This window comes from Haplochromis burtoni, unplaced genomic scaffold (genome assembly GCF_018398535.1).
Source record: "Haplochromis burtoni strain Fernald_Lab_line unplaced genomic scaffold, NCSU_Asbu1 Contig_6, whole genome shotgun sequence".
In the NCBI taxonomy this organism is placed as follows: Eukaryota; Metazoa; Chordata; class Actinopteri; order Cichliformes; family Cichlidae; genus Haplochromis; species Haplochromis burtoni.
The window spans coordinates 3,857,088-3,877,836 of NW_024582367.1; the positions used below are offsets into that span (position 1 = coordinate 3,857,088).

Here is a 20,749-nt window from a genome sequence, read left to right on the forward strand (position 1 = left end):
CCCCCACACACACACACATTATTAGCTGTGACCTACTAGCAGGTCTCAGCCATTAATAAAGTGTAGGCACTAGTGGCACTTAGGTGTAGGCATTAGTGTACACTTTACACACTATATGGAAGCTGCTGGTTCTACATAAGAAAACCAAGAGATTTTAAAAGCTCTACCGTTTCAAAACATCTTACTTTTCCTCTGTTGTGAATATAACATGTTTCCTTCAAAAAAGTTTGTTTCCATTGCTGTAATTTCCTTTTTTATCTTATGGGTACTCAGTCAGGAAGTAGGTTGCAGTGACCTGCAGAGTTTCTGCTGCTCCCTCTATCTTACAGTTCCCTCTGTCTTGTTTTCACTGTGTGTTTCTGCTTTGGGCTGCTGGCAGACGGTTACCCTCTACCCCCCTATCCTGTGCACAGGAATTCATGCATAGGCGTGCACAAACACACACACAGTCTGACGTGCACGCACGTCTCACCCAGTCCTTACACAGTCCCTTCCTGCTGCTGTTGTCACACAGCTCACAGTTCTCCTTTCAGTCTGGGTGCAACTGTCACAGCTGCAGTGTGAGGAGGATGTAAGCGTGTGCTTCTTGGTGTGCACTCACCTCTATCCCAGCACAAGCGGACCAAATGTAGTCGCACGGTTAAGTCGCTAGTTTTTGGTGTCTTTTGGATGGATGGCTCCTCTAGATAGTACAACATAAAGATGGTGGAGATGCAGTCCAGGTTTTGGCCAGGTCACCGGTCCAAGCGGGGCATGGCCCTGCCGGTGCCTTCTAAGGTAGGTGATCATTATTTAAGAAGCTTATAATGAAAAGCTCAGTTTTATTCATTGGTTTGTTTTTGTATCCTTATAAACTTGATAAATGATGTGCTTCCTGTTTTCTCTAACGTGATCACATCGCCCCTGCACTTATTTTGTTTCCTGTACCAAGTAAGGTGACGTACATGGCGTACTAACTGTGCCATGTTGGTTTTTAATGTTAGTTTGGACCCAAACTTTGTTTGTTAGTTCGGTTCCTGTGTTAGAGTGATGTTGGTATCAGTCTCAAAGATGTAAATTTTCATCTCACATGTGACTGATAGTCTCGGTCTTTATGGGTTGACGTTTGAATCGTCAGTTTTGTTTGTACAACAACTTGATAGAGCTAAAATTAGCCTTTAATTTTTCAGTACATTTTTTGGACACACAGTCACGTAACTAAAGTTGACATTGTCGCCAGGTTCATCCAAACATTTTCCCAAAACAAAAGCATCAGTTCAGAGAAACTTCCTTACAAATCAAAGATCTGCATTCAAATGTTAACTACAGAACACACTTAAAGGCTTAAAAGCATTATTGTGTTTAATTTTTTTTTACCTGATTGGTGTTTTTGTGAACAAAAATTAACATTAACAACTCAGACGTCATTGTAAATAGAGTCCACATGGGCTGAAAATAAGTTGGGTTTTTTTTACTATTTATTTTCATTACTCATAGTTTAAGGAATGGCTTGGCTCATTTAAGCTCATTCACGGTTTTGGGTTCTGTTACTATGAGATTTGTAGTATTTGTAATGTTGTAAGACTTTGTAAGATGGTGATAATACAACAATACAAGTCAGGCTGTTTTATGTAAAGTTTAGTTTTTATTTTACTGCCATTTTACTAAAATGTTTTCACCCACCCACCTAGCTTTAGTGTTTCCTTTTTAGTGAACTGTATTAACACTGGTAGTAAGTACACCATAATTCCACCTACACGAGTGACTGATATAACTATGCTCAGATGTTGTTATTGTATTACTGTATATGCGTATGCACAGTTTTGCTTCGATCACGTGCAGTTAAGTTTTAGTGTTTTCTCCAAAGGATAGGGATCTTCCAGCATAGCTATTTCAGAGATCAATGATGCAGCGCTTTCATTTCCTCTGTGTCTGTCTGTACAGTTGTGTTGTTCAGGATCAATGTGTTTTGGGGTCAGCTGTCTGGTTGTCCTCATCGCTTGCCTCATAGTTATATCAAGATCAATAATAAGCCAAGTGCTAACACTGTATAGATAAAAACACACACAGTGCAAAAGAGAAATGCTCTCGTTGCTCTTTTATTTTTATCACCTACATTTATCTGCCTGCTCTAAGTTGGGGTACTGTGTGGGTGACCCAAAAGCCAAGTGGTTAAAGCACATAGACCAACCACAGCGAGTCTCTGATCAGTTCCTAGCTTGCGCGACTGTCACTGCATGTCAATCCACTGCTCTCTTTCCTTACATTTCATTTGTTTTCTCTTTTAAGATTATTTAAGGATTTTTTATTATTATTTTGGCCTTTACTACATGTAAAGAGTCAAATAGGATCATGTCATTGACTGGGTGGGAGAGAAAGCAACACTACTTCACTGGATGTTGCTGTTATGTGGCATGTACTGCAATGATTTGGCTTCCAAGGTGCTTTTTCCCCAGAAGTTCTGCTTCGGGACTCTAACAATGACTACTAAAGCCAAAGGTGCTACAAAAAATGGCCTTTACTTGTACTAAAACAGCCGCATCTCTATTTCAAATACTCATTGACAACTAATAATCCTGCATTCCCAAGCAAAAGAACTCATGCAGAAACAGATTACGTTGGTGGCTGTCATTGTATCTAATAAATAAAGTCTGGAAAAGAACATAACAATGTAATTGATGCCGACTGACTGTACATATATGTGTAGTGACTTCCTCGTTTGTGAGGAAGGAAAAACTGTACAAGTCACCCATATGGAAAAGATATATATAAATCTTATAAAGTTTGTATCTGTCTTGTGTGAAACTTGTATGAAAAGCATACAAGAGTGAAAACACATAAGATCCCTTGAAAAATTATATAATGAAACTTGTATGTTTTGGATACTTACTGAAACAATATATGAAAGTAATGAGAAAGTGGCCACTTTCATGAGTAAATCATATAAGTTTTTACTATTTCTTTTCCATATGGGCAGGCTTGAAGCAAGAATCCGTGCACATTCCAATGCTCAAATTATAAATAAGGTTTGCATGAAACATGCAGGTTTGATTATTCTTGGAACTTTGTCAGTGTCCTGATCACCGTGTTGCATTTTTTCCTTTGACCGTTTTTTATGAAGATAAAAATGGACTAAATACTATCGCCCAGTGTATGTGCATGTTTATCGTGCAGTAAAAACTGTCATATTTGCCTTCCAGGTGTAAAGCAGTTAAGGAATAGTACCTTAAAACTGATCATAGTCGAAATGAGGGCAGCTCGGATAACCAGACGATGTCCATGACGATTATTAAATATTAGCGTATTGATATAATGTCAATTGCATACATACACTACATTTAGTTATATTGTAAAGTTACGAATAGACTGTCTCCCCACCTCCAAGTAGTTGTATGTTGTATTTAATATGCCAAAAAAAGATAATGCCCAACAAACAAACCTTTAGATGAATTTGACGGAGAGCATTTCTGCTATTTTTTTCATCAGATTTTCTGCAGGTATTGCGCTATTATTGTGATTGTAACATGTACTGAGTTACTTTCTGCTGCTTCCTGTTAGCACTTTTTTTCCTTTTGTGGACTCTGTTTATTGCAGTTATGACCAGATACAGCACTGACATGCGCAGGTCTCAAGTCTTGATAAATATAGAAAATGAGACTACCTATGTGACAAGAGGTAGTTTATGGGAAAGTCTGCAGCAGAAAGGAGCCTGTCTTTTTATCTGTGCCACCATGTTCAGAAGTCTTACAAAGAGGAATAGTGGAGCACAGGTGAGAGCACAGTAACTTAAAGCAAAGGTTTTTTTGGTTTTTTGGGCAGGAGTTGTTTCAGGTACCTACTTGTAACTAAGGAAAGGTTGAGGACAGTGGCGGCCTTTCATCGCACTCACTGGTGTTCTTTAAACAAATTAGTTGTGATGATCAGGGTTGTTTTGCATGTTGTGTTCCTGCCATGCAGCAAGTGGACTCATGTGGAACTCTGTTCATGAAAGCAATGTGACACTGAGGACCTAACAACCCATTGAGAGAGAAAATGAAATGAAATAGGTAGTTAACTGGTTTGCAGTTGAACAAGAGGACCAAAGCTGATGCGCAATAGTAACGCATACCCTAGTTTTCAAACATCTATGGTTGGCCTGTGGTTTGGTGTTATTTGTGTGGTTGTTTTTTTTATTTTTTATTTTTAATACAGTATTTAACAAAAACGTTACAAAACCCACCACTGATCAGCACATGATCAACTATGGCAGAAAGTGCTAAATACAGACGGTGCTTAAACCCATGTGGAGGTGTTTTTGTGGACAAATATAGGTTTTGATTATTACTGAGGGAAGAGCGTGTCTGTGGGGTTTTTTTCAGCTCTAAGCTACTTCCTGTGCTCTGTAAGATACGGAAGGCTGACTTATAAAGAGCAATAGTAAGAGCAGTGGACTGAAGACAAGTACTTGACACTGCTGACAATACTTGCGCTACTTTTTTGTGTGTTTACAGGAACACTAAAGTGACAAGATCTGAGTTTGACACCTTCAAAAATGAACTCCACAGAAGAATCTACTTTGTTTGCTGTAAACTTGTGTTTTGTAATGTGGAAGCACATATGAATGAGTCCCTTCTTTGTTTTTCCACAGGTGCAGGATGAAAATCTCCGGTCAGCAGTGTACGTCAATGTAGCAGAGCTCCGGAAAAGCATCTCAGAGTCTCCTCCGTCGGCTCCTTCGTCCTACTCTCCTTCCTACCTTAACCCAGAGGGATGGGAGGTGCACGTTGACGACGAAAGTGGACAGGAGTATTACTACCACCCCAACACGGGGCGCACAACCTGGGACAGCCCTTTTGTAGACCCCTCCACAGACCCCGAACCACTCCCTGCAGAGGAGCCTTATTCCCCCTCACCTCCTCAATCTCCTGTCCTTTCTCTGTCCACCGCCTCCCCACCGGCGTGGACCTCAGACTGGGAGCAGTTAGTGGATGAGACCAGTGGTCGCCCGTACTTCTACAACCCAATGTCTGGGGAAACATCTTGGGAGCCCCCTGAGCATCCTCAGAGCCCCTACCCGCCTCTGATGGAGCCTATGAGTGTGCACAGGTTTCATGAGGATGAGCGGGTAAGGACAGCATGGCTGCTCTACTTAGCCGCTCTCTGTCTCCTGTTTTAGCTTCACCCAAGGGAAAGCTGTAAATACAGTCTGCTTTTAATGGAATTAAATCTCCTGCACCTACATAGCTAGTAGGACTCATTTTCATCAGGGAATCTCACAGCCCTGGCACTTAATATCCACAACAGTGGACACTAAGTAGTATTGTCTCTTAACTTTAAATGAAGACAGGCATCTGTCCTCATTTTAAATTACCTAAAAATTATTGGTGATGTTTTGTTTCTTCTGGGAAATTGGGCAAATTTGAGAAACAGTTCACTTCAAATTACCACTCACATTTATATCATGAAAAGTTTTTTAACAGTGCAAGCAGGCAGTGACCCCATTTTTCCCCTTGAATGACTTTTCTGAGCTGGAGAAAAAGCATTAATAGGCCAAGAAAGAATAATACATCGAGGTCATGAAACTATTCTGACTCATTTATGAAAGTCATAGGGAAGTCATCAAGCTCTATTTCGGGGTCACAGTAAGAAATTATCCAATCAAGATGATTCCATGGGATGTAGCAACATTTCAAAACAGGAAAGGGCCGAGGAGGCGTTAATACTTTTACTATTATTATTCTTTATTAAACAGGAAGTGAAACTCTTGGGATTAAGAGCATCCTAGGCCAAGAATGGCAGTATTAACATAGCATGTTTTTTAATAGTGAGAGAAATCAGAGCTTATGGAAAACAAAACTGCATATTGTGGTTTAAAACTTGGGATTCTCTTGCTGTGAAACAGCAGCGCTAATAAAACAGGAGGTCAAGATTCACCAAGGGGGGATTAAATGATTAGACTTAGATGGCAACTGACCATGATGGTATATCACAGAGCTAAGCATCAAAATCTCATGAACCAACGTGCATGAATTAATACTTTTTCGTGAATGTTGGTATTACTGTTCTTCAATCTTGAGTTATCAGTGTTTACAGGGAGGCCTGCAGTTCTAAGTAAAAAAGATTAAAAATTGAGCAGTAATAGCTGTGAATGTGTATTCTGGTGAAATTCATATGTTGTAATCGTGATGAAATAAGCACAAGTTCTTCCAGGGAGTAAAGGCGCTTTTTTCTTTCTCTGTGCTGGATATGTTTGTGTTTGTTGGGGGTTGTGCAAGGCGGATGTTATATTCCTCATTAGAAATTTTGGACTTATTAGAGTAACTTTGCATAATTCAGAGTTGAAAATAAGCCTTAATTATTTTATACCGGGCCTTAATGCGGTCTTGGGTTCCTACATTGTGTGGAACAAGCCATTTTAGCTTCCTTTAAGCCAGCTTTCCTCCATCGTGGAAACAGAGAGGTTCTGGGGGCCTCTCTGTCACCAAAGGCCGGGTCACCAATTTGTCTGAAGGAACTTTATGCAGTGATAAAGGAGTTGACTCATGATTACCACATTAGGAATTCATCAGAATACACATTCATTTTCTGCTCTTTTTTTTTTTTAGCCCACCACAATAACAGCAGGCTTGACTGCGAGAAATATACAAGCATGATTATAAAAACATAGTTGGTGAATTAATGAATTCATTGCTTTTACATCGAGGCATGGATATATATACAATCCCAACAGCTCATAAGGGTTTTACGTTGCTGATTAATTGATGCTTTTTAATGCCTAAAAACGATATAAAGTGACGATAATTATTTTATCCTTGACATAAATTCTCACTTATCTTTTGGTTTTTTAATGTTATGCTTACAATAAAGTTTGCAAAGGGGAACTATTTCCATTCAGGCCTTTCATTTGTCTTTCTTACTTTTGCAAAAGAGAAGAAATTGCTTCATTTGAAGCCTTAAAAACTGTCAGAAGATGGATTTTGAGACTTTCATGTTGAACCACATTGACTCTTTTCCATATTTTAAGTGCTTATGCATTGCTTTGCCAAGTCAAACCAGTTCCTAGTTGTAGTTTAGTATTTTCCTCATAAAATAAAACAAAAAGTGTATCTTTTTGGAAAATGCTCCCATTTGGGTCACAGCTCATGTGTTGAACCCTGAGTGGGACTTATGTGTAACTTAATGTACTGTGTCTTCATCCCCAGCCTCCTTTACCGGAGGAGGACTACCCCTCGGAGGATTACCCGCCTGCAGATCCACCAGAGGGCTATGAGGACACCCATGCCACAGGACCTCCAGCCCCAATCCCAAAAGACTACAGCTTCAGCCATGTGACCCGGCCCGTAATCCCCAGGGCCAACCTGGACCGCAACACCCCGGCTGGTTGGAACCTCACTGTGGAGAAAGATGGGACGTGGGTGTTCACCAGTGAAAACTCTCCAGATCAGGTCTGCCCAATCAGGATTCAGGTTAATTATCCTGCAAAACGTTTGAAAATGTGATGAAACGGCTTCAAACACGTTCCAGCATAGTTACCATGATGATTGTTTGGAAACCCAGTATATCAATGTTATCTGTGATTGTTTTGACGTCATTCCAGTTGTGCAATTATCCAGGGAGGCGTGTAGCTAGTGTGGCTAAGAATAGAGTTGAGAGAAAATGACAAACACTGCATATTTTCCCCATCACACACTTCTGTCCGGTTACTGTGTGAACAGACCATGAATCTGTTTTGGAAAGTTACAAAATCGTCACGTGCAGTCCACCCAGTTTGACTCCTGGACAGGATTTCAGGCTCCATTCACTGTAATATGTTTTTGCCAAAAAACGTGTCATTTTAGTGCGTTAATGCCAAGCATCCATGCCACTTTTAAGACCTTTAAAACAAAGTCTTATGGAAACCCTAGTGTTAGTTCAAATATGGAGCAGTGTTTTATTCTTCGTGGACTCAAACAGAAAGTTTTTGAAGTGGTGCTCGGGTGGTGCTCGGGTCTTGTTAGTCATAAAAAACAAATAAGATAAACATCATATCTGGGCTGTTTGAGTTCTCCTCTCCTGTTACCTAGATTTCCTCTAGTAATAAATCACAGTTACAGTCCTGGTTTGCTTTGTAAAACTACATTCTGTCCTCAAATTACCACTTAGTTCTTTCAGTAACAGTTTCACCTCATTGGCAGCCAAAGTGGAAAAAACTCTGGTTGTACTGTTTGTCTATTGCCATTCTTCCTCTGTAGTATTTTCAAGAAGAAACCAGTTCTCTGCTTCCTGTTTATGCTGCACCATGCGCGCCCAGCCCATGCATGACTGGTCATGTGATGTGCATTTGCAAGCGTCTTAGTTTGTAATTACATTACATCCAAATATGCGACAAAGTCCTCATCTGCACTGAGATTAGCGCGGATACCATTTTCAGTAACATTTTCTCCAGCAGCATGCAGCAGATCATGTGTGAGCGTTGTTTTAGCCCTAAGGAAGTGAAACTACCTGAGCAAGACATTTTTTTAAAACTATTTACAGTAATTAACTTTTTCTTTAACACCGAGACATGTTTAACTAAAACAAGTGCATTGTGTGTAACAGTGGATCAAGTCTTTGGATGAGCAGGGGCAGACCTACTACTATCTAAGAGATGGCTCCAGGTCTCTGTGGAACCTGCCCGAGGTAAAGATCTCACACCACTTAACAAAGTAGTCGACAGCGTTTTTCATGCAAGATTATCACTGATTCTAAGACATGTTTTTACAGTTTGAATATAAATTATGAAAATCAATTTCTACGTAATGCTAAATGGACTAGTTTGAATACAGCACTTTTCTATTGTACTGCACTCAAAGTGCTTTATACAACATGTCTCGTTCATCCCTCACACACACATTCACACAGCAACTTTTTCTTATTCCAGGTGTTTCTATCAAACAGTCGCACTTCGATGAGCAACTCGGGTTTCAGTATTCCGATTAGTAGATGACCTACTCTACTTCCTAAACCACAGCCACTGCCACTCCTGTACCCGTCTACTTACTGCATAGTAGATTTGAATAAACAAGAAACAAGCGTAACTTTATATGTATATTCATAGAAAACTTCTTACAGAGTAGAAGCACAATTCTCTGCACAATGCATAAGCTACCGCAAAAGTTGCAGTTGCATGCAACACTAAGACAGTAGGCAAGAAGAGAAGATCAATTACTCAAATCAATGTTAAGAAGCAGAATTAAAACTGAAATAATATTAAGATGATCAGGAGACCAGTAAAAATGATACGGTCCTAGAAATCAAATCTATAAATGTAGCATACATTTAATAAAGTGATCATTTTATGCTGCTAAAAGGTTTAACTAAACAGGGATGATTTTAGCTTATTTTTGAATACTGGTAATGCTGGAGCACAGCTAGTGTTATAAACTGGGAGCTCATTCAATTAGCTTGGAGAATAAAAGTTTTAGGGAGACTCAGAGTGTAACGAGACAGGTAGTTGTTCCAGATTACCTGAGGGTTTGAGCCGTCTCATACTCAGGCTCTGAAATAAGGATTAAATTTTGAATATGAATTCTATAATTAAAGTTGGTTTTTTTTAACTAAAACACCATGTTTCATATCCTTTGGCAGATAAGTAGGATCAAACTTTCACTTGTCTAAATTAAAGCAACACCGATCCTTAAAGTTGTGTCCTTTCACTCATTTTCTTGCATTTAATCAATGAAACTAAACTGTGTTTTGTCCCTCTAGGCCCCTGTAGCTTATGGCCAGTTGAGGGTGGAGAATGGCGTTGAGGCGGATGGTATGTCTGTCATCAAAAACTGGAGACACACCGTGGGACCTGCTCAGTTCAGCTCTGCCCAGGAAGATGGGGTACGAACATGCACATGCATATACACCCACTAATAGCACATGCTTGTTTAAGCACAAGCTGTATCACGTATTCAGGGTGTGTCGCCTGGGTTAAACAGAAAGCTTTAGTCAGGCAAAAGTGGTGAGGGTAAGTACCTGTTTAACAATCAACACTACTATGCTTTTTAACCCTTATTTAGCAAGGCAAATTAGCTCCACACCACGCTTATTTACAGAAACAGAGAGAGGGAGGATGAGGGAGAGCAAAAAGCGATATTTCCACAAACACCTGCGACTTCTGGTATACGATAAAGGGCTTGTGCTAAACAAGTCACCTCTAGCAGTCAGGGGTTCAAAGCAACCGTGTTGCTCAAGGGCACAACACTGGATTTCTCTTCACTGGAACCAAAGAGTTTACTCAAACCAAGAAAAACAGGCTTTGGATCAACTGTCATCTTTTTGATATAAAGTTTCATTTTTTTATTAGTGTGAAAAAGCTGAATGATGACAAAGACTGTAAGCAACAGTTTATTTTTTTCTTTTTTGTCGCACACCTAAAACATAAAAAGACCAGAATTATAATAATAAGTTAGGTAATACAATTGTGTATTTAAAAAAATTAAAACCAAGTGCATATTGTTAGGTGATTGTTGTTCTTCTAACCATTTAATGCCATATTAACAAGGATAGTGCTCAGTATTGAACACTGAGAAAATGTGACAGATTTAAGAAGCCAAGAAACTACATTTCATATCTGCAATCCCTAGACAGATGTTACAGTCAAACTAAAAACTAAGTATTAAGGTGGTGTTTGGAGAATCAAGTCAGGACGTTGCCCAAAGTTGTTTTCACACGTAGCACACAATGCCAGATAGCCTGGGTAGAGCTTGCAAGGGGCAGTGCACAAGACGCTCACTCTTCAGTACATGACCTGCATAGTCAGGGATTAACAGGTTAAAGACTGTTTTAATCCAGAGCATTTGAGTCCTTGTGACAAATAAAGTCTAAAAACTTTCAGGGCTGCAGTGCACGTATCCATGTGAAGCATGGAGATAAATAGATAACACCGATTTACACATACAGGATGCCCACCCACAGCCTCAGATATCTAAATCTTGTAAGCCACATCATAGAAAATGACAGGGCAAAATGCATCTTCTATACAACCTACATGCACATTTAAGCCATTAATTTATACCTACATGTGAATCATGGATTTTTTGAGATTCAGAGTCAGTCAAAACGTATTTTTCCCCACACGCGGTAACCATTGTGTCACGGTGGTGTAGTATTTCGTATTTCCATAGAAAGAAGAGTCTGAGTATGAAACTGCTGGTTGTCAGGGGGGTTTGCAGAGGAACTGAGGAGGAACTGAGTCCTTTCACTTTTCAACCAATTTCAGATGGCGAGGGATGAGTTTTCCTAGATATCCTATTTTGGTGAAATGAGATACTGGTGTTTAATCATTCACCCTTTGCTACACTTCTAAACAAGTCTCACTTGGTAGTGTAGTGTAGCAACACTATCTTCAAAGTGTTATCAACACATTGTTGTTTTTTCCAGTACATGCTACATTTGCAGCTATAGTGCAACAAATAAGCACATATTTCATCATGTAAGAGTTACTTTAGCTCCTCCTGATGATATAAGATGTTAATCATTTAAAGAAATGTAAATCTTATCTGCTGATTTTGATTTCTGCTTATTCAAAATTTAAATTTACATGCTTGGGTAAGCTTTGTGGGTTTTTTGAATGACAAATCTCCTCACTGTCTTTCAGAGATTCGCCCCGACTCACAGGAGGAACACGTCAGACTACAGCTCCAGTGACAGCTCCAGTACAGGAAACTCTCCTGAGACGCAGCAAAATGTGAGCGGAGCTTATGTCCTGCCAAGGATTGACTGACTGACTGCTTTTGATGAATTCTCAGTAGCAACAAAATTCCTCTGATCTTCACCTTTAACTGAAAGGAGTTCTGTGTCTCTCTCTTAAGGCTTTTGGGTTTTGGCCCTGGAGAAATCCTTATTATCTGACCTCAAAGTGGCTGCGCTATAATGTGGGTGGTTAGTTAGAGAGCTTGCCTGCCCTTGATCTATAGATAGGTGCATCTATCTATGATGGGCAAAAGGTGTCATTTTTTAGATAATTAGCCGAGCATTTGTTGCACTCAACCAGTTTCATTCCATGCATTAAATACTGTACTGTATTGAAATCACCCCATTGCTCACCCTTGCTGGAAACCTGCAAACCCTTTGCTGTATGTTTTTGCCTAAATGTGCATCTGGCTGAAAACAGATCTGTTGTCTTGAAACTGTGATAGATCCGGCCTGAAAGTCACTCTTGTAGATCAAAGGACAAGTTATGCGAAGTTCTTCTTTTTTCTTACTTTAAACCAAAATTGATTCTTCCTAGAATTTTTATCTGTTGAGCTCTCGTTCTGGCAGCTGTACTTAATTTTATAAGAATGTTGAAAATTTACACAACCCTGCCACTGTTGATCAATGCGTATCCTCTAAAAGTAGTCCCCCGGAAATCAACTTTGCACACACTGGGTTGACATTTACTTATATACTATATAGTGGCTCACTGTTTTAGAAGTCTTGTGGTGTTAGCGTCTCTTTAGTGTTGTGGTTCACACAGTTGCCTAACAAGTGTAAATTTCCTGTTTCAGTCTGGGGAGGGGACGCAGATCCCTTGGGGTTTGTTTTAGGAATGCAGAGCTACCTGCTGTGGTGACCAATTTTGAGGGAGCAGCTGAAAGCAGCTTTGTTACTGAGACGTTGATCAATTTCATATTCATCTGTTTTTTGGGGGCGGGGTTTTGTCAAAGCCACAGGGAGTCACTGGTGATGGGCAGAAGAGCTGCATTTGGCACTGTCTGTTCAAGACCCCTGTTCTAGAGAAAAGCTGCTGTGCTGTTGCCTTAAAGCCTTAAACAACACATAACAGGACTAACAGCATAGTTTTAGCACATTGTGCATGCCATGTTAGTGTATTTGAAGCTTTCCAAATTTTTGCAAAAATGTATGCCAAGGATGCCGTAAGAAGAAATAAGAGTCTAAATAACAGTCAGGTGCTGTTAATCAAGTAAACTGGATTAACTGATCATCAGTGAGTGTAACCATCTCTATAAAAACAGAAACTTTGACAGTTAGCTAGTCTTCACGTGTTGAGTTGCTGCACTATTTTCCAATGACAGTACAGTTAGACTGGACAAGTCCATTTTGTTAGGTTTACAAAGCTGCATCTGAACAAACCACCAGACTCTTGTACTGTACTGTACCTTTGACAGACAAGACCAGAGTGGAGGTGTCTGTCCATAATCCACAACACCATATTCGGTGAAAAACAAACATGGCGTATCGACACAAACACCTCCTACAAGTTGTTAACCCTGGTGGTGGAGGGGTGATGATCTGGTTTTGTTTAGCAGCCACAGGATCTGAGCACCTTGCAGTCATTGAGTTGACCTCTGCATAGTAAAAAATTCTAGAGCCCAGTGCAGTGCTGTTTAATATACTCTGTATGCATGATGCTGCTGAAGACGTTTGCGTTCAACCTGCTGCCCTTCATTTCATCCCACAAGTAAATTTTACTCATAAGCCTGATAACTAAACATGATCTGCTAACAATTCAAAGATGTTTATTGTTTGTATTTTTAGGTGCAGAACTTGGAGAAAGCTGGAATTCTTAATAAAACAAAAGTGTCTGAGAATGGAAGGAAAGTAAGGTAAGAGATTGCTTTGAGGTGTATTTTGAAAGTATCTTACTCACATTTCTCGAGTTTCTGTGTTACTTATGAATCTTCTCCCATTCCAGGAAAAACTGGGCCCCAACGTGGACTGTTCTCCATGGAGGGGTGCTGACGTTCCACAAGGACCCAAAATCTGCATCATCAGGGGCCGCGGTATAGTATACGCTTTGTATTAACAACGGAAGCGCTCATATTAATGATACGAGCATAATAATAGGAGCTCTGACACAGCATTCTCGCTCATTTCTGGCAGGGTTGTGACTAAATATAGTCACAACTCTTCATGAAATAAGTTTTCAGTTCTTTCTTCTTGATTTTAAATATCAACTATCTGTTCTTATCATCTGCACGATACTATCACATTTCTCACCTGAGAGAGGGAAAGGAAAACCTAAACTGCAACGTGTTGCCAGCTGAGGTGTCACCTTTATGAGAATGCGTTAAGGCCCTCGGGTCACGAGCTGCCAAGGACAGCCACATCTTTTATTAAAGGCATCTTGATTCTTGGAATGCCGTGCCGTCAGTTTTGTAAACACCTGGATTTTGTTTTTCTCCTTGCAGAACAAAACCAATCACATTGTCCCGGAGGTTGCGGTGGATCTGCGCGGAGCAACGATTGGCTGGGCCACAAAGGACAAATCGAGCAAAAAGAATGTTTTAGAGGTGTGTTTGTTGACAGTGCTCATTTCTAAGCTTGTACATCCTTGATTCCTTTCTTCTCTCTCACCAGAGATGCAGATATTTAACAAAATGAGATATCCTAGCATCAGAGCCGCATTTCAAAGACATAAAACTGCATGATTTCTTCTTCTACTGTTTTTGTTATAGCCTGCTGTGCTAGTTTTTGGTCTCAGATGCCGTAGAAGTATAACAGTATAATAGACAAGCTTTATATTTAGGTCTAATTTTAATTTAATTCAGAACACACGCGGTCACAAGATGTGCATCTTTTATTACAGTTGCAAACTGTGAAGGGAAAAAACTCTGATCCCTGTTGTTCATTTGAAATACTAAAAAAAAGAATATAAACATCTGCTTATGCATAGACTCGTCCTCTATTCCAAGTGTGTTCAGCATCAAAGACAAAAACAAACACTTGCTAAAGTTGTGCATCCTCGATTATAGGTCCCATGGGAAGCCATATTTCTTGTCTATGAAACAAAATAACCATCAATAGCATACAGAGGTTGATGTCACTGGCAGGATGTCAGAGAACAGAAAAACAGAGAAAAGAGGAGAGCGCTCAGTGCCCCACATTTCACACTGAAAATCATGCCCACTGGAGGGGAAGACAATTGACCTCGAACTATAGAACTGAGATCCGAAAACCTATGAAAATGCATTAAAAGCTCGCTAAATATATGAAAATTCACTTCCTTAAAAGATCATTTTAGCAGCTAGCAGTTATAGAAGTAATATTAGCTACAATGTATGGGGGGGGGGAAGTATTGGGCCACACTCCAATAAAAACTCCTGCTTTAAACCCTAACCCGTCACCGGCGATGGGTTAGGGTTTAAAGCAGGGGTGTCCAAAGCCAGGCCTCAAGGGCCGGTGTCCTGTAGATTTTAGATATCACCCAGGTTCAACACACCTGCATCAAATGATTAGTTCATTACCAGGCCTCTGGAGAACTTCCAGACATGTTGAGGAGGTCATTTAGCCATTTAAATCAGCTGTGTTGGATCAAGGATACATCTAAAACCTGCAGGACACCACCCCTTGAGCCCTGGAGTTGGACACCCCTGCTGTAAAGGGTAAATTAGGTTAGGGTTTAAAGGGTTAATCCTTGAATTCATGTGTTTTCAGCGGCTTTGCCAGAGTTGTATAATCAAACAGCGAGCCTAGGAGTGCTTCACTCTAAAGAGCTCACAGATTTCCTGCATGGTACTGTAGTAGGAGGCCACCATTGCAACAAGTCAGTTTGTGAAATTCCACGATCAACTGTAAAGCACTTGGGAACCACAGCAACTCAGCCATGGAGTGGCAGATCATGTAAAGTAACAGGGCAGAGGTGCTGAGGCATACAATGCATCAAAATCGCCAGCACTCTGCTGACTCAGGCAATAAACAGTTCCACACCTCCTCGGGCACTAAAATCAGCACGAAAACTGCACCAAGAACGTCATGTCATGGGTTTCCACAGCCGAGCGACTCCTGTAGGTGTAATGTGTAGGTGCCCAGTACTTTTGTCCATATATTGTATGTATTAGCTGGGTTGTGTAGTTTTCTAACTTGCGAACGTAATGATGTTACATGTAGCTTTTATTTGCCACACAAGTTGCTTCATTCTTCCTCCTGAAAAAAGGAGCTGTAGATTCATTAGTCTTTCAGTTCTTCAAGGCCTTACAGCTCTTGTTGTTCAAGAGAGCAGTGAATTGTTTTCATTTTCAATATGGGCGGGACGTCTCTCTATGTGTGCCATTTAATGTTTTTTTGTATATGTGGGTGTGTTCGTGCTTTAGTAGAGCTGGTTCCATAAATGCACAGCTAAAATAAGATCTCACTCACTTCCTCTTTGAAAAAAGTGTTGCGAGTTCAGTCAGTAACAGGAGCTCTTCTATAAATAATCTAGCAGCGATTTATGAGTCACATCATATGTTTGGGTTTGTGCTTGCAAAAATAAAAATGTATATATATATATATATATATAAATTCTTTTAATCTGTGATTTTTCTGCATTTCAGTTAAAAGGAAAGAATGGTGTGGAGTTTCTGTTGCAATATGACACAGAAAGCATCATCACTGACTGGCATAAAGTCTTAGTGGACACCATAAGGCAACTTGTAAGTCTTTAAACTGCTTTTACAGAATAATCAAAATTAGGCTGCATTAAAATGGTTTAATAGCTTATTTGTCTTCTATTTTTTTCTTATATGAAAATATTAAATTTGCGTCTGTTTATAGAAGTTGATCTGTTCCATTTCCTGTTAATAACAATGTGTAGATATTCACTCCAATTCAGCTCCTACACAAAACAAACCCGCATATTTCATCAAGTTTCTTAAATTTTGTATCAATAAATGGCATAAATCAACAGTTACAGGGAGCCAGATTTTGACCACAAAAGCTTAATTGCACCCAACCGTAACTAGACATTAGAAGATCACAACAGAAACTTCTGGTTGTTGTGGTTGATGGTGATGATGACAGGAGGCAGATCTCTGCTGCTGCTGCTTCACGCCTGAAGTCCCTAATAATTAGTGTTAAATACCCAAAGGTAAACAGGTAGAACTTGCTCAAAGTTTAAGAAAAAGCTTTTGCCGTGTCAACAAATGTACTCATGTTTCAGCTCAGATGAAGCCTTAAACATTAGCTTATTTGCCAATGAAGTTTTGTGTAAGTGCTATATTTGGATATTCAACATCTGAGCTTCATGCTTTTGGATTAGCACAGATGAGTACACTGGGAAAGCATACATAACTTTATGGGACTGTATTTTGGGCTATACCTCCAAAGGCCTGCCATTCATTCTGGACAATCTTGCAAGCGACCCCTACAAAGCTGGATGTCCAGAGACCGGGAGCTGGATGTTCTTTGGCTCTTTGGTTCTAGACTACTAGCGTAACTCTGGCTAAAAACAAAAATCAATTAAAACTAATATCAAGTTCATTTAATGTGTAGAAAACCACAGCATTAGAAAACACACAATTGTCTCACATTTCTGATTTCTGTTTTTAGCTACGTGCTCACTAGATGGAACATTTCTTTTAAAAAAAGTAAAATTAGAAAAACTCTACATCAAGATTCATTTGTTTTGATTGTCTGTGTTTACCAGGAGTACCAGGAACATCATTCTGAGGAGGAGGATGCAGACATTTATGAAAAGATCCCCAACACAGATGAGAAGGTGGGAGGTGCCGTAGACAAGAGAAAATGTAAGTACAGCTTCTTCTACTTCAGCAAAAAAAAAAAAGGAAATTATCTCTGATTTTAACTGTGGCATGAGCAGCATAATGATTGTGCTTCAGTTAGATAGATAAGACATTTGTGAGCTACCCTCCCATCCTTTTTAAATGTCTATTGTTGCTATCTTTAGCAAGGGGAAGTGTTACAAGTACAGCTGCAACCACCACTGCAGCAGAAACAGAGCAGAAGAAGGTCCGAACCAAACTGATGAAGTTCCTCATGAAGCGTCCCACGTTGCAGACGGTCAAAGAAAAAGGCTACATCAGAGGTGATTTCAGACGAGGAAATGTAGAGCTTTGTTGTCATTTGCAGGCTTTGGCTGATTTGAATAGGAGGGAAAAATCAGTCTTTGTGCCTCCCAAACACTGAGCACTGATGTTGTGCTTATATCAGCATTTAAATACGAGCTGCTTTGAATTTTCCTACCCGCTTTTCAGTTCAGTTCACTTCTGTTTAGAGCTGATTTCTAGTGCATGGACAGCAAAATGGCAAAACAAACACAATGAAATTCTAAGGAAGTGTGTAATAGCCATGCTTTCGTCCAACTAGATGTCTTCAAGAGTTATGAGTATATTTAATATTCATTTCTGATATTGTGTGTAATCAAACTCTTCTAATTCTTTGCAGAAAATGTCTTTGGTTGTGACCTTGCGACATTGTGCGCACATGAAAAGACTACAGTACCGAGTTTTGTAGAGAAATGTATTAATGCAGTGGAAAGGCGAGGTAACACCTTATTTATATCACAGTGGAATAATTACAAAGTATATCTTCCTGTGTGCGTGATCAAGCAGCTGACCCGCTGGTGCTTACTTGCTGATTTCTAGGTCTGGATATTGATGGACTCTACAGAGTCAGTGGGAACCTCGCTGTCATTCAGAAACTGCGCTTCAAGGCCGATCACGGTAAAATCAATCAATGTGTTAAACTAATTAATTCAGTCAGTCACCTCATGGGCAAGGAACATACTGTGGTGTTGATCTCATAGGCTCATTTTAGACAGCAGTGACCCCTGCTGGGTTTTAATAGCAAGTGCATGTGTTGTGTTTAAACAGATGAACTGGACCTCGAGGACGGTCAGTGGGAAGATGTTCACGTCATCACTGGAGCGCTGAAGTTATTTTTCCGGGAGCTTTCTGAGCCGCTTTTCCCATACAGCCACTTTAATAAGTTCATCTCAGCCATCAGTGAGCATTCTTTAACAATAAGCCTAATTCTAAGCGCTATATCATCAATTTTTACAGGTGAAATTGCAGTGAGTGTTGCCATTGGTCATTAACAATTGTTATGTATTTCTAGGAATTGGTGATTTCAACACAAAACGGGATCACATGTATGACTTGATCCAGTCACTTCCTGCTCCAAACCACCACACCATGAAGCTTCTATTCGGGCATTTACACAGGTTTGTGACACTTTACTTTTCTGTCCTTTGCATTTTATCTTTTATTTATTTATTTATTTATTTTGCTTACTGTGCTTATATTCATATTGAAATTGAGAGGATTTGTCATAATTATTGAATTTCCTTCACAGGGTTATTGAATATGGGCAGGATAATCGTATGACTGTACAGAATGTGGCAATTGTGTTCGGCCCAACGCTGCTTCGGCCGGAGATGGAGTCGGGGAATATCGCGATGCACATGGTCTTCCAGAACCAGATAGTGGAGTTCGTCCTGAACGAATACAACTATCTCTTCCAATAAACAGTAACAAACCTCCAGTGCAGACCTGGGCCAACATGTAAATGTGGTCAAATTGTTTAAAGAGATAGATTTACCTTTGCATTTGCACATCAGCAGCTTCAGTGTGCGATCTGGAAAGTTAAACTCCTTCTGTAAAATATGTGAAAGGGGTCTTCAAGTTTATTCAGACTAGGAAAGGGATCTTCACGTGCTCATCGCTGAGGATATTTGAAGCATGTTTAACCACTGTTTTATCTGGATTTTCTCTGTCGTGTGCAGCTTACACCGTTAGACCCTACGTTGGCAGTATTGCAGGAGAGGAAGTTGAGCTACATGGGTGTTGACAGGTGTTGTTTGGTTTACCGTTTCAAAGCCACTGAGCTTGTTGTGTGTGTGTGTGTGTGTGTGTGTGTGTGTGTGTGTGTGGAGTGAAGACTGTAACAAATTGCTCTCCCTCCCTGGAACTCTAGGTGTCTAAATCTCACAAGTCACTTTCTGGAGATTTTATTTTATTGCTTTTTTTTGTTTTGGTTTATCTAAATCTCAGTGATAATAGAACCAATAGGTCAAACTTGGAGAAATGCATTAATTCTCTCTTTAGCAAATTTTCTTTTATTGCTTTTATCTTTATTTTTAGTAATTTACAGTTTATCACTCATGGCAATATCTGAGATTCTATGCTAATATTGTTTCTTCTTTTTCGGCCTCATTTTTACGCAGGAATTTTATTGTAATATAGAAATGTGTAAAAAAAAATATTAATACTTCTTGCTATGAAATAGATGATGGTGACTTAGAGTACTTGTGCAACTTGTAGATTATTTTCAACTGAAAACATCATTTTTCAATCATGCTGTACTTGAAGAAATTGTATAATAACAGCACAGAGATATAAAGTAGCAACAGTTTGAAATTCAGAACAGAAACATGGATTGTAGCTTTATGACATGTAAATAGAAATAGATGGCATATTTATGCTTCAAGTTGGTGAAAATGCACAAGTTATTCCATAATAAAATAACTTTGTTAAAAAAGGTTTGTGTGTATGTTTGTTTCTTGCAATCATGTGTTTATAAGCTGTAAATGGGAGAAATACATTTAAGAATTTGTTTTTTCATTAAAGCTGGCCTGTACACTTGTCATGTATATTTTTATAATTGTGGATGTTCTCATAAATAATAATTTCCAAGGTTTCAAATAATGGGGTCAACATATATACAAGTAAACCATGTTATTCAAAAGTTCAAATTTTAACTAAATATTAATCTAAAGTGAAAAACACTTTCGGTTAAATTAATATTCGACATTTGTTGAATAAAAAGGATTGCGTCATTATTCACTTTTAACTGTTCTTCAAATATTTTATTGTCAAAGCAAATGGTTGCACAACTATTGTACAATTGCAATTAAACAAACTCTGATTACACGTGCTGAAGAGGCTGAGGAAATAAAATGCTTATTTTATAAAAGGCTTTATAAATGCCAAAAGGTGTAACTTAAATATTAAATATTTAACACGGGTACGGGTCTTTAATTTAATCTACAAAATACATTTAAAAAATCATAAAGCTGAATGTTTTGTAAATGCTGAGGTCTAAGTAAAAACAACAACAC

General features: G+C 39.3%; 1 protein-coding gene across 2 annotated transcripts in view; it reads left to right on the top strand.

Moving 5' to 3' along the window:
• Positions 1–20,273, top strand: part of arhgap27 (Rho GTPase activating protein 27) — a 34,430-nt gene extending 14,157 nt beyond the window's left edge. Inside the window, exons 1-17 of one of the 2 annotated variants that reach the window (XM_005913596.3) lie at positions 123–777; positions 4,607–5,083; positions 7,161–7,403; positions 8,536–8,616; positions 9,685–9,807; positions 11,567–11,656; positions 13,450–13,517; positions 13,607–13,694; positions 14,103–14,204; positions 16,227–16,325; positions 17,318–17,417; positions 17,579–17,716; positions 18,076–18,174; positions 18,276–18,353; positions 18,504–18,635; positions 18,748–18,853; positions 18,985–20,273. In XM_005913596.3, coding sequence (XP_005913658.1) covers positions 703–777; positions 4,607–5,083; positions 7,161–7,403; positions 8,536–8,616; positions 9,685–9,807; positions 11,567–11,656; positions 13,450–13,517; positions 13,607–13,694; positions 14,103–14,204; positions 16,227–16,325; positions 17,318–17,417; positions 17,579–17,716; positions 18,076–18,174; positions 18,276–18,353; positions 18,504–18,635; positions 18,748–18,853; positions 18,985–19,156 — 2,271 coding nt within the window. In that variant the 5' untranslated portion in view covers positions 123–702 and the 3' untranslated portion in view covers positions 19,157–20,273. Of the gene's footprint in view, positions 1–122; positions 778–4,606; positions 5,084–7,160; positions 7,404–8,535; positions 8,617–9,684; positions 9,808–11,566; positions 11,657–13,449; positions 13,518–13,606; positions 13,695–14,102; positions 14,205–16,226; positions 16,326–17,317; positions 17,418–17,578; positions 17,717–18,075; positions 18,175–18,275; positions 18,354–18,503; positions 18,636–18,747; positions 18,854–18,984 lie in introns of those variants that run through there. The other variant, XM_014335443.2, reaches the window with a different exon arrangement.
• Positions 20,274–20,749: the final 476 nt, after the last annotated feature.